Source organism: Triticum urartu, chromosome 3 (genome assembly GCF_003073215.2).
Source record: "Triticum urartu cultivar G1812 chromosome 3, Tu2.1, whole genome shotgun sequence".
Classification (NCBI taxonomy): Eukaryota; Viridiplantae; Streptophyta; class Magnoliopsida; order Poales; family Poaceae; genus Triticum; species Triticum urartu.
The window spans coordinates 733,599,030-733,613,070 of record NC_053024.1 but is presented as its reverse complement, the minus strand read 5'-3'; the positions used below and the strand labels follow the sequence as shown (position 1 = coordinate 733,613,070).

General features: G+C 45.2%; 1 protein-coding gene across 1 annotated transcript; it reads right to left on the bottom strand.

Moving 5' to 3' along the window:
- Positions 1 to 241: 241 nt before the first annotated feature.
- LOC125546296 (putative disease resistance RPP13-like protein 3) lies at positions 242 to 8,269 on the bottom strand. Its single transcript, XM_048710519.1, is given in 6 exon segments — positions 242 to 2,352; positions 3,934 to 4,064; positions 4,067 to 4,547; positions 6,608 to 7,712; positions 7,808 to 7,914; positions 8,122 to 8,269. Coding segments are annotated over 4 exon segments (3,591 nt in total). The 5' UTR covers positions 7,658 to 7,712; positions 7,808 to 7,914; positions 8,122 to 8,269; the 3' UTR covers positions 242 to 423.
- Between the last annotated feature and the right edge of the window lie 5,772 nt (positions 8,270 to 14,041).

The following is a 14,041-nucleotide window of genomic DNA, read 5'->3' as shown; positions in this document are numbered from 1 at the left end:
GAGCAAACAGCACCTCAATGCTGGCCGTGCCAACCTGAAAGCATATATATATAGTGGACATACACATAATTCATCTCCAGTATTTATTATAGCGATAAGCGATGGGAGACAGTTTGTCATCACCTCCTCTGTTTTCTAATACTGTAATACAGTACATCTTTCTTACTATTGGCTCAACTGCGCTCACACCAACAGAAATAGGGATCAAAGGGTCGTGACAGATTGGATGAACAAACTGACGAATGCCATCTGCTACCGTACCACCGTGCAAACACGCGCACACACACCCAAAGCGAGTAGCAGCTTACATCATCAACTCAATCCATGGCAACACCACTTACAACACAAAGGGAGGGACCTACTAATATACATACATGAAGATTATATAAGATAGACGAAAAGGGAGTTGAATACAGATAGCTACTACCAACTCTTCAGAACGGGCTTGTTTTCATTCTTTGCGAGCTGGCCTCGCAAGTCCTCGACAAACTCGGTCTTCGTCCAGTGCCTACTATGCAGCATAAATTCCTTGAGGCTTGGGAGATATGCTAACCCACAGAACAACCCAGCAGTGGTGGAACTGTACCTACCCCAATACTGCAGCAACTCAAGCTTAGGAGCTGCTCCTTCTTCAAATCCCACCGACTCGAGGTTTAATATCATATTCAGCTGCAGCACCTTCAGACTCGAGAATGCCTCCCGACAGAAACTGAAACGGGCCTCTCCACCAACGAACGAGTCGTCCAATAGACGTAGGGTGGCCAGGTTTGGTAGACTCCCAAGGACTTGTATGGCCGCATCATGCACCGATATCCTCGACTCCTCTAGCTTCAGCTTCACGAGATATTTGAGCCCCTGGAACAACTCCGGCAGTTTAACCAGCTTGCCTATCAACTTTAGGCTCTGCAGCTTTTCTGGAGGTGAGGAAAGGCCAGCCAAGCAGCTTGATAAGCCTGTCTCTTGGTGTGAGCGCAATGACAGTGACTCCAGGCTGCTGAGATGAGTAATTGCTGAACACAACCCTCGACCGTTTCTCTTGTTGATGCCTGTCACTCCTAACTTGCGCAACCGGGTGAGCCTTTTTATATCTTCTAGAACAGGCTTTCCCACTGAGACATCGATGGTATGCAGTGTGTGCAGGGCCTTCAGTTTCCAAATCCCTCTTGGCACTACAACACCACCTGGATCCCGTCCTCCTGCCGCAAAATAAGGTAATATGCTGCAACAGAACGCGGTGCATACATCACGCCTGTTAAGTTGTGCACCATCATGAAGCTCAAGCTCCTCTGCCAGCAAATTAGGTGCACAACATGACACACAACAGCACACTGATTGTGCAGGCAAACTACTCATAAATTTCACATACTGATTATCAAATATATTGTCATTTCTCTTTCCTATATCGCTAGCAAGAATGTGTTGCATCTTCACAAGCTTGATGATGATCCTTGGTAGCTTTATTATGCTTGTACCTGAAATATCTAGTGTATGGAGTTGTCTCAGGTTCCCCAACGAATTTGGCAGGTGAAATATATTTGCATGTCCCCTTAGAGAAAGATATCTAAGATGTACAAGCTTCCCAATGTGCTCAAGATGATGATCAACTAGATCCCACTTGCCTTCCAAATCCAGCACTCGTAACAACATCATCTTATCAGAAATGTAAAACGGCCTCCAGTTTCCAAACACTGTCAACGATCGTACACGGGACAAGTCTACTATATTCTCAAACTCACACTGATCTCCCTCCCAATCACTGCTTACAGCAAGATGACGCACTGTGCCTTGGTTATTTAAGTTGCACCCTTCCTCCAATGTGAAAACAAGATTCTCCTCCATAGCCTTTGAGATGGCAATTTCACGAATGAGATCATGGACATGGCAGGAGTCAATTCCTTTCCTACTACAAATTGACTTTCGAGATGGCAGGATCATGCTCCTGCCTATGAGTTCCATGAAGTAAGAGTCCAATACTTCCTCCACAGACTTGCCACGCACCTCACTTGAGTAACCCTCTGCAATCCACCGCCGCACTAAGCGTCTCCGTGTAATCTGCTGGTCTTCAGGAAAGATGGCCAGATACAAGAAACAAGCCTTGAGGTGATAGGGTAAACCATCATAGCTTTTCATAAGGACTGTTTTTATGAGCTCAAGTTCTGGATTCATCTCCAACTCAGCACTGATATGCTCATTCAATTTTCTCCATTCAAAAGCAGTTTTTGGTTGGCTTGCCAAGAAGCCACCTATGGTGACTAGTGCAAGGGGAAGTCCTCTACACTTCTTCAATATCAATTTTGCTTGTTCAACCAACTCTGGATATTGCTCATCCAAATTTACGGTCTCCTTAAATACCTGAAATCCGTATCAATCAAGTCACTCAGTACTACATGAAAGAAATCGTATGTACACTAAGTCTAACACTTTTTTTTATGTGGGAGTACGTAATACAAAGATGTAGTACATGAAAGATTCACTTTTTTAGCTAATAAGTTTCTCCATCATCCATCTTTTATATTATCATTTTTATTCCTAAAAATAATTTCCTTCCCCCTAGCAAGGCACCCATAGTGCAATGGGCCCATCAGTCTCACCCATTCCTACCTGCATTGCATGCCAACAAAGCCAAGCAAAACAATGCCCTTTTCCATCATGCTTCTACTTCTACAGTTACAACTTGCCTCCTCTGAAATGGTTACTGCTAATCATATTATTGCTACAAATTTCATTGGACATCAGTTACCCTACTCATGTTACTTATATGAGATTATGTCCGATCAACACTCTTGTAGGAAACTATGAATATATGTTGTCCGATAGGAGTTAATAGCAGTGTTGCCATGCTACAAGCAAATGTTGTTACATTACAAATAATCATATTGAGGGACATCTCTTTCTCTGTTCAGTTAAAGATTCTTTGAGTTCACGTATTGTTGCATGAAAGGAGATAAGGAAATATGCTGCATTAAAAAAACAAATGCTCCAACTTATCCTTTAATCTAAATAGTACATCAAGGTAAGAAAAGGCTCTAGGCGGTAGCAAAACATCTAGCGTTTAACTGCGCTTAATATGCGCATAAACATGCGCTTTGGTCAGAAAAGCGCAAGGCGGTGGCAAAACACACAACTAACGCCTATTGCTTTTTTAACCTTGAAATATATGAAATCAATATAGTTTCTTAATAACTATACTATTTATAGATTTTGTAGAAACTACCATACGAACGCGAGAAAAAGAAAAATCACAAACCATCTAAGTCCAGGTTGATTTATCATATACAAATGAGGAAGAAATCGATGATTTGATTTCAAGAGGACTGGGCCAACAACAAAGCCGATGAGACAGTGAGTAATGATTCTTACAAGCAGATCAAATATTCTTCCATGATTACTGAAGCATGTGTTTTGTTCTTAGTAGATCTTGGCTGGATGAAAATGCGGAGACAATATATCCACAAGAAATAAGATTGACCTTGTAAAAGGATGAACTTTTATTTGTGCTTCTACTGACTTTGTTGTTTCATAGTGAAACAGGGATATCCTACTGTTTGGTTGGACCTAACTATAACTATACTGATTATCATGTGTCTACCTTATTGTAATCAGAGTTTAGGTATTCTGATGCCTTTTGTGTTTATATGTATTATGTTAGCTATTGCATAAGAGTTCTAAGAAATGGCAATTTCAATTTCTAGTGGACAAAGGCCTAGCAAGTTGATTGTACAATTGAAATTTCTGTTATACAAATTGATTCTATAATTATGTTCTACAACTTCACTTTTCTAGTGGACAAAGGCCTAGCAAGTTGATTCTACAAAGTCATAAAGATATTACTTGTGAAGTTTTTGACAACATAAACATATACACCATAACTGTAATAGAAATAAGGAGATGGATTAACAGAACTAATTGAGCATGACACAACTTTATTTGTACCTTTTTGGTGAAGAGGGTACATGCATCATCAAGACCCAGATGGTTGAGCTTGTATATGTTTCTTTCATCCTTTGAGCAGTGCTTGGAAATATTCTCTTCCCTTGTGGTGACTATTACACGATTGCTGCCAATTCTGGCAAATATTGTTTTATAGCATCCCACTCTACTCTGGACCAAAGATCATCAAGAACAAGCAAATATCTCCTTCCTTCTAAACATCTCCTTAGATCTGTCTCATTCTTATCTCCGAATTGCATAGTTAAGCTCTCTAGGAGTGTTACCGGATTGAAAGGACGCATTACTGTGACACAAGCACGCTTATCAAACATGCTACTAATCTCTTGGCTTTGATAGATATCTCTCACTAGTGTTGTTTTTCCAATACCACCCATGCCCCACAAGGAGATCACACGAAATCGCTGGAGATCTTTATTTGAGATTAGTTTGATGATTTCCTCTTTTTCATTCCCTCTTCCAATGAGACGAGATTCCTCTAGAGTAGCCATTGTCTCCGTTCGAGTGAGGATGTTCTTGTGTCTAGAGCTGTTAACACCAGTAGAGACTACAAATGGGATGGAGCCTTTTTCCATTGAATTTCTTCCCTCATGAGAAACCTAAACACAAGGACACAATTAATGCTTATAAAAGGAGTGTATAACAGAAAGGAGTATATTATGCTTAAATTTTAGAATGATTAGCGGAGTATATAAAAAATGGTATAACAAGATTATCCGGTTAGTATAGTAAGTGTGGGAGTACATCCTCTGAGCAGTAACAAAAATGTGTCCTTAATAGTTAATACTAGATAAGTAGATAGTCATAGTAACACGTACTCACACGCCTCATACTCCTAACAGAACTGCATGAAAAACATTCACTACCATATGATCGTTTTTGCAACATACCCTTTTATGCGAGTATATTGCGATGAATTTGTTTTGCGTAGTTCACATTGGAGTATCTCATGATAATTACTAGAGTACATCCAAAGTGATAAAATAGTATTAGGAAGTCATTGAACTAGTATAATATGTAGTGGGAGTACCTACTTGGCTACTCCCAGTCCCATGAGTACAAATATTGTTGCTAGATAACTTTGCAGTTTTCTTCGACTGCATTATAGGGATGTGAATCCCCTGTTGTAGCTATGTTTGGTTCGATGCAAAGGGCATGGTATTAATGTTGAGTTGGACTGGGTTGCGGAAGATTAAGTTAGCCTAGTGAAAGCCTTTAACCAAGCCCATCAGAATGGTGGATAAGCTAACTCACTAGAGTTAGCTCCGTAATTCAATTTTTTTCTGCTACTCTTCGCAAACCAACCCCATCACCGAATTTATCTACAGCCTGTGCAGCCTACCCAAGGCCACAAGAGCTTCAAGCCGTAGGCACTACGGGCAGGCAGGGAAGAAGCAAAAAATGCCTCTCTCGCCCGGCCCGCAACTGCCAACCAACATCAGCACTGCATCTAGCCACCACCACCATGGTTGTTTCCGCATGGGCAAAGGCCAAATCTGTTGCCCGAGCAGCCACACCTCCTCGGAGCATACCATAGGCCACCAGAGCGAGAGGGGGGGGGGGGGGCACAACCACCTAACAGAAAGCTCAAGGGCCACTATGGCCAGTAAGAGAAGTTTGCCACCTTTGGTGTCCAAACAACTCGCTGCCGGCAACAAGGTACGGACAAGGCCATGGCTTTAGGAGAGTATGATTTTCCACCACCCCCCGGCACCACCCACGCGGGATGCCGCTCGGGAGAGCAATACAGGAGGCCTTGCATACTAACTCAAAAAGACATGTAATCTAGTTAAATAGTTATTTAGGCTAATCTTTGCTAATCTGTTAGCTGCCAAACATAAAATTTAGGGGTAAGCTAACATGGTGAGGTTAAGGTCAATTGGCCATCCTAAAGACCATGTTCATGGCAACCCTGTGGTAAGTGTTTTGTTATGCAACTCAAAGACACCATGGCAAGGTTGCTCATTATGTGCTATGACCTACATCATCTCTCTAGTGGCAGTTTCCACGGCTCTAATCCACTTTGGGATTTTCCCCATGGTTTGCTTGCATTCATTCGTGTCGAAGAGGATGGAGAGAATATAATCAAAGGAAGAAGTATGTGGTTCTGTTCGGTGGCCCCTAGATAAGTATAGAAAGCCAAATAACTCCATGTCAGAGTTCGGGACTTGAGCTAGAATATGAATGGAGTATGAGGTGTAGTTGTAACCATTGAAGGTATTTGCATGGTCAAGATTGGATCTAAGACTAAGGCAGAGGACATGTAACAGGGTGATGGGTAAGGAGGAGGGAGGTGTAGCAACATCAAATGGAATCAATTATGCACATCGGCCTTGATACATTAAGGTTACTCTATATCTCAGTTGGAGCATAAGTGAAATGTAATAAATCCTATAATTTTTCCTCAGGAAAAAGATGAAAACATATAAACATTTTAAAGTAAACCATGTAGAATGGCTATTTAACATAAAACTTTCATGACAACACAAGTACAAGTCTAGTATTCTCTCTATAAAGAAATATAAACTCGTTTAGATCACTACTAAACGGTCTGATATTTCTTTAGAGAGGGAGTATTAGTTAATTACGTTAACTATTAGTTGAGACACTGAACAGAAATAACAACAAGATGAGTCTTTTTCAGGACTTCAAAAAATACCTTACTATAGAAAGCATAAAGAGACTGATCAGCAAATAACTTCTTATGCACTAGAGCTTCATCCTCTGCTCCTATGCATAAGCATGCAACTTCAACTTGCTTAGTGCATACTATGATTCGGCTTCCTTTGTTGTTGTTTGGGAAACATGTTTTAATGCAATCCCACTGTTCAATGCTGTGTATGTCATTGAGTACAATTAGGTAACTCTTGTCATTCAAATATCTTTCGAAATCACAAGCCAAACCATCTTCTTTCGTCGTCGCCATCATCTTCAAAACTTGGGCCCCAATAGTTGTTTTCCCTTCTTCTCCTGTCTCTTGAAGAGAGTTAACACAGATTTGCCTAGCAATGCTTCGAATGAAGTCTGTCTGACTGAAAGGACCCATCAATGTGATCCAAGCACAGCAATCAAAATTCTTGTGTATCATGGGATCTTCATAAGCAGTTTTGATGATGGATATCTCCCCCAGATCAGTGCTAGTTGTGCCCCATAACGCTATCACTTGAAGTGCACTATCCTCGCAATTGATCAACTCGACAAGATCTATTTTTGCTTTCTGCCGCCGCAGCCTTGCATCATCGGCGGCAGACATCGTCACGCTGGACATGATAGGCTGCCCAACAGCAGAGGTAGGCTTGGAGCTAGAGCCCTTGATGAGGTGGTACCGTTGGCTCCTTTGGCTGACCTCCTCCACCTTGGCTCTGAGCTCCTTCATCTGCATCGCCACACATCGGCGGGCCAGCACCTTGCGAGAGAGACACCACCAGGATTGCTTCTCGAGACGGACAGCAAAATCCAGGAGGCAGTCCTCGACGGTGTAGGACACGTCACGGACTTGTTTCACCCAAGTCCTGACCACCCTATTGTCGTCTCTCTCGTCGTGTGCAGCCATCAGGAATGACTGCATCATCTCGAGCTCGTCCGAGATGAAGGAGTGGTCATGCTGGACACCGAGCTGCAGAGCCACCTCCTCGGCCACGGCCGACTGGGCGTAGTTGAGCGCCCCGCTCAACACAGACTTGCCGATGCTGATGGCCGTCGCCTCCATTTTACTGGATGTTTCTGTGGATCAATTCAACTGGTTTTTACGGGTAGAAGTTGTACTGCAAACAAGATCAATTGCATCGATCGGCGTTAATGGCTGCGCTTGAGCTAAATCTGAAGAGTAAAGTAATGACAGAGGAAACAGAGCATATACTTGGTGTTGTGGACGGCGGTGCCAGCAGCCTCGTGAGGGATCAAAACGGCCGCGAAATCCAAGACCGTGAACGCAGCCTCAGCACCAAGCGACCAAACTTGAGAGATCTGCCGGGCGAAGCAGAAAGATAATTTACAAACTAACTAGCAAATGGCCAAATTATCCACTAGAGCAAAGTAAGGACGATAATGTACGATTCACAAACTAGAATTAGCAGATGGGCATAAAGATGGGCGGGGACACGTGATTCAGAGGGTGTGGTAGATCCAGCACCAGAGCAGACTAATAATAATAAGAAGGAGAAAAGAAATTACCAGGAAGAAGGCTGCCGTCGCATTCGCCTCCGCCCGTCCGCCGTGGTCTCAGATGGGGAAGGAAGCGCGCTGGAGAAAGAGGTGGACAGAAAGAAAGAGAGATAAAGCCGGGCCATGGAGTGAGATCCTTTTCTTCTTGCGGCCGCCTCCGTCCTCCAGGGAAGACGGGGAGGGGGAAAGAGCAAAGAAGCTTCTTTTCTTGTTGCCGCCGCAGCAGCATACGCATCTTCATGGTGGATTGCTCCCTTGGTAAAGAGGGATTCGATACTTCCGGTCTGGTTGATGGCCTGGGGCCTGGGGGAGAGGATTGATTGGATTGGATTGGATTTGAATGGACTTGCAGGGGGCAGCTCGTCAATGGCGGAGGAGGCGTGGAGCAGCAGCAAGAATCAGAATCGCCGGCGGCGGAGAGGAGCGGAGGCTTGTCCGGGGAAGGAAAGGCAGGGTGGTAGTCTTGTCATATGGTAGCGGTCTTAGGATACAGCGGGGATTGGTTTTACTAATCTTTCGCGTGGTTTTAGTAAGGTTTTGCATGTTTTTCTTCTTCTTCTTCTTTTTTTTCTGTGCTATAGAATATTCTTTTAAATGACACCAACTATTTTTATATGTTACAAACATTTCTCTAACTGCGTGAATTTTTTTAAAATTTCATGACCATTCTTTTTTTTTTGCATCGCATGACCATTCTTCTAAAATGTCAACTACTCAAAGCTAAAGTTTACAATATGATGTGCTAAGCCATTTGCCCGACGAGGGCAATGATGAAACTCTACCTTCCCGGTCGCCGTTACCAAGTCAGACGCAGTTAGCAAAAGTTGTCGCCGCGCCATTCATCCATGCTCTTCCTCGTGACAAGTTCTTATTTTTAAAATTACAACAATTCATGATTCTTCTTCTTTTTTGCGAATAGAGAAAGGGAGATCTCATTCCATCAAATAGGGTATGCACATGAGTTGCACAACTTGATAGATCAAAAGGGTTCTACCCTATGCCGAAAAAGGGTTTCCCTTCGTTTTGTATACAAAGCAACCAACCGAACCATACAGGAATAGGTGCTGGGGCAGAAGCAGCACAGTCACACCTAAAAGAAACGAGAGAGAAGAACAAAGAAACAAATGCCAACAATAGCGGATCAACAAAAACAAAGAAGTCTCACGACCACTGCGCCCACCAGGATCTTCCACTAGGCTCCAAGACTCCGGAGCGCCGGCACCTATCAACACCTTCAAGAAGGATCGCGACGATGACGACGCTGCTGCCAAGGGTTTTCCCCGGTACACGACGAGGCGAGAGGAAGGGTAGCCCCCAACGCCCTCTCGGAAGGTCAGCTGGCGCCCACAGGCGTCACCGCGCCGGTGTCGGACACGCCGACAGGGGTTTCCCCCGATCCCAACCCGCGCCTCGGGAGCTCCGGATCCAGCCACCAGACCAACCACTACCCTGCGCCAACGCGGACATGAGGCCCCCACACCGTCTCACCACGGCACCGCGAAGTGAGGACAGCGCGGCGAAGAATCAGAGCCGGGGCTAGGGCATCAGCATCGTCGACACGCAGGAGGGCCCCACCTTCACCTTCCGCGACGGTAGCCGTCCGGACACAATAGCAGGAGCACACCAGGCCCGGCTGAGCCCTTGTGGGCCCGTAAAGCTCCTGCCGTCGGCGCCGATGCCCCACATCCGAGCCGCTCCTCCTCTTCACCGCGCCGCAGACAACGAGGCCACGCCGGGGAGCCGGCCCGCTAGGACCCAGATGGGGCTCGCCGGACCCAGATCTAGGCCGGGGTCGCGACGACGGCCATCCAGCACCACCATGCTGCACCCCCGCCAAGGAGCGGTGCTGACACCATGCCTGCCGCCGGCCGCCACCGCAGGGTAGCCGAACCGCAGCCACGCCGAGCTGCACCGCCGCCGCCTCCCTGCCCCGGGAAGGGAGCACGCAGGCGCGGGAAAGGGAAGGCCCGCCGCCGCCGGAACCACCCGGGCTAGTGCCGGGGGCGACTTCCGGCGGCTGCGAGGGAAATGGGGGAGGTGGGGGCCCGCGGAAGAGGGGCACGAGCTCCGCCCCGGCCACCTCCCGGGGAGGCGGCGCGAGGCGGGTCTGGACGGGGGAGAGGGAAGGGAGTAAGGGGGCGGAGGTGGGGCGCGGGGCCGGCGGCCGGCGGCGGCAGGAGGACCGGCGGTGGCGGGAGGTGGGGAGGGGGAACCCTAGTCGCCTAGTCGCGGGAGCCAAAAGGGGTTCTACCCTATGCGCTGGTTAAATGTAGCAGCAAATTTTGCAGAGGACTGGCTCACCTCATCCTATTTCGGGATGTATGAATCTTCAGAGGCTGCTTAAACTCTCTTCTGAAGCAATATGCCCGCTTCAGTTATCGAACAAGGCTCGAGTATTAGCTTGAGCCACATCCTTTCCTGATGCTTACAACACTGACAAAGGTTTGTGGTACAGAAGGACTCAAGGATCGCCGGTAACTCTGTCCACTGGAGAGCTAGAGCCAGTGCGTCCATGCACGCCTGTAGCTCTGTCCAAGATACAGCCGCACATATATACTGTCTGAGAATACAACCATGAGTACGTGTTTCAGGTCCTGTACATGCTTGCTCTGACAGGAAAAATACTGACGGAAGTATTTAGAGGTCACAGCTAGAGCCATCTGAGTCAGACACAATTGTTCCAAATCACAGATGGATCACACAGAGTCAATGCTGGACAAGAAATACAGTGACATGCCTAAGTCAAGTGTCACAGAGTTTTGGCATATAAATGCGGGTTACGGAAAGCAGGACAGTACACTTTATCCAATCATGCCTCGATATTGCGGAAACAGTTCTGACGCTGCTTGGTTTTGGTTCTACTTGTAGCTTCCATGGTGATGGTGCTGTTACATACTCACACCTCGCCAACCTCTGAAAGCATGACAGAATTTTTTGCCGAAATGTTACGTGACACACTAACAGAGAAGGAAACTGACATATGGTACGTAATCTTGGAGGACTTTGCAGGCAAAGGCAAAAAAGGCTTGATGCTGGAGATCCAGTTGTTGCGGCCGCCCTGTCTTGATGGTTCTGTAGTTTCAGATTGGTCGATGAAACCCACAGGAACATCTCCTCCTCACCTCCATCAGTGTCTCACTGATACAACTCCTCAAGCTGAGTAAACAGTAAATAATGCTGGAAATGCTGACCTGAAAGCAGAGTGGACACTACAGTTTGGTAGCACTTGCTCTGTTTCCTAAAATAAAACATGAAATTTTACTCCTGAATAAACAGTGCTCAAAGAGTCGCTACGGATGAACAAAACGAAGAACACCATTTGCTCTTACAAACGGAGTAGCAGTTGGTGATACATTGATTGAAACCACACTGAAGGAGATACATAAAAGATCATCATCTACCTGGGTTACAGCTAGTGTGCTCCAAATCAAAGCCAGAGATCGCACATAACTTGGTGCTAACATGGAACAGGAAAATAAAGTGACGTACCTAAATTAAGTGTCACAGAATTGTTGGCTCACAAACGAAAGCACGGCAACACATACTCTAGCCAAATATGCATGATTTCTGCTCACAAACGAAACAGTTCTGTGAAGGAGGAGCGTTGCACAATCAACACCGGAAAAACAACTCTGAATACTCCTTCTGACAGCATTGTTCAAGCATAGAATTTTCCCTTTTGGAATTATTACTGGTTGCAAAGTGGTTTCGCTGAACACATCCGTGCATTGTATACTGACATAGCAGTATAGCACACAAACATGCATGAGTACATAAGTGTCATGAAAAATCCTTGGAATAATGAACGAACGTAGGTAAATGAAAGCGTGGCAATACACCTACATTATCAAACACTGATTTCTACTCCACCTAGGTTGTACGCACGTGCGGAAGAAAGCAGTTCTGTGAAGGAGCCCCGCACAATCGACACCAGTGTAAGATGTATTTTGGTGGAAGCGTTCCTACTCCTCCATAGAGGAGCCGCGGGGTTTTATTGATCGAGGGCAGGAATCACCCTTGCCGTGGTTTACAAGACTTCTACCGATCGCTAGGATTCGGTAGGATAAGAGATAGGAGGTTACAAGGGAGAGGAAGAGATAAGTAGTTAAGATTACAACAGAATATATCTCTAAGTCTAACACCCTCCCTTAATCTGAACTACCTATCCTAGATTGAGATTGTTCTTGAATGCTTCAAATGGCTTGTACGGTAGAGCTTTGGTGAAACCATCAGCCACTTGATCTTTAGAAGGAATAAAACGTATCTCCAACTTCTTCTCTGCAACTCTTTCCCGTACAAAGTGAAAGTCTATTTCGATGTGCTTGGTTCTGGCATGAAAAACTGGATTGGCACTTAAGTAAGTAGCACCCAAATTATCACACCATAGACATGAGACACGATGTTGCTTAACACCCAATTCCTCAAGCAAAGACTCAACCCAAATAATCTCTGCAGTAGCATTTGCTAATGACTTGTACTCAGCTTCAGTACTCGACCTTGACACTGTTGCTTGTTTCCTGGCACTCCATGAAATAAGGTTAGACCCAAAGAAAACAGCAAAACCTCCTGTAAATTTTCTATCATCACTACAGCCTGCCCAATCTGCATCAGAGAAGGCACTAACCAGTGTAGAATTGGAACATTTAAAATATAGCCCCAAACCTACTGTGTGCTTGACATACCGTATGATCCTTTTGACAGCTGTCCAATGAGCAGAAGTAGGAGCATGCAGGTATTGACATACTTTGTTAACTGAAAATGAGATATCTGGCCGTGTCAAGGTTAAGTATTGCAAGGCTCCAACATCACTTCTATATCTGGTGCTTTCCTTTTCATTAAGTGGTTCCCCTTCATAAGCTGACAGTTGTCCTGATGAGGATAATGGTGTGGGAGAAGGCTTGCAATCCTTCATTCCCATCCGAGCCAAGAGTTCAGCTGCATATTTTTCCTGTTTCAACACTATACCATCCTGAACCTTCTTAACTTCAATGCCTAGAAAGAAACTCAAATCACCAAGATCCTTTAAGGCAAATTCTGAGCTTAGATCATGTAAGAGAGCATCAGTAGCATTCTGAGAAGAGCTTGCAACTATAATATCATCAACATATATGAGCACAAAAATGATAGTATTTGCCTTATTGTATATGAAGAGAGATGTGTCAGCTTTTGATGCAACAAAGCCAAGGTGTTTCAACTGCATACTCAACCTGGAGTACCATGCTCTAGGTGCTTGTTTCAAGCCATAGAGAGCCTTGTCAAGCTTGCATATGTAATGTGGTTTTTGCTTGTGTTCATAACCTGGTGGTTGCCTCATGTAGACCTCCTCTTTCAGAACACCATGCAAAAACGCGTTCTTTACGTCTAGCTGTCTCAAGCTCCATCCCCTAGACACAGCAATTGCTAGCACAAGTCTTATGGTTGCAGCTTTTATCACAGGACTAAATGTATCCTCATAATCAATACCATAGCGCTGCTTAAAACCTTTAGCAACAAGACATGCTTTATACCTGTCAATGGAGCCGTCTGCCTTTTTCTTGATCCTATACACCCACTTACAATCAATGATGTTTTTACCTTTTAGATTTGGTACCAAATGCTATGTCTTGCTTTTCATCAGGGCTATATACTCCTCATCCATGGCCTTTTTCCACTTTGGATCTCCAAGTGCATCATCTAGTTTTGTTGGCTCTCCTGAAATACATAGCATACCATACGATATTGTGCCATCAGTTCTTATTTTTGGGTTCTTGATACCTTTTTGTAGCCGAGTTGTGACTCTGGATGTAGCTGGTTGCTGCTGTACACGCGGGCGCACGGATCGACTTTTCGTAGAAGATCTTGGAGAAGAGACGGGCGTTGCCACGTCAGATCCTGTGGTCGCGGGTGTGGCCTGTTCTTCCACAGCCGCACCATCTGTGGCCGCAGACGA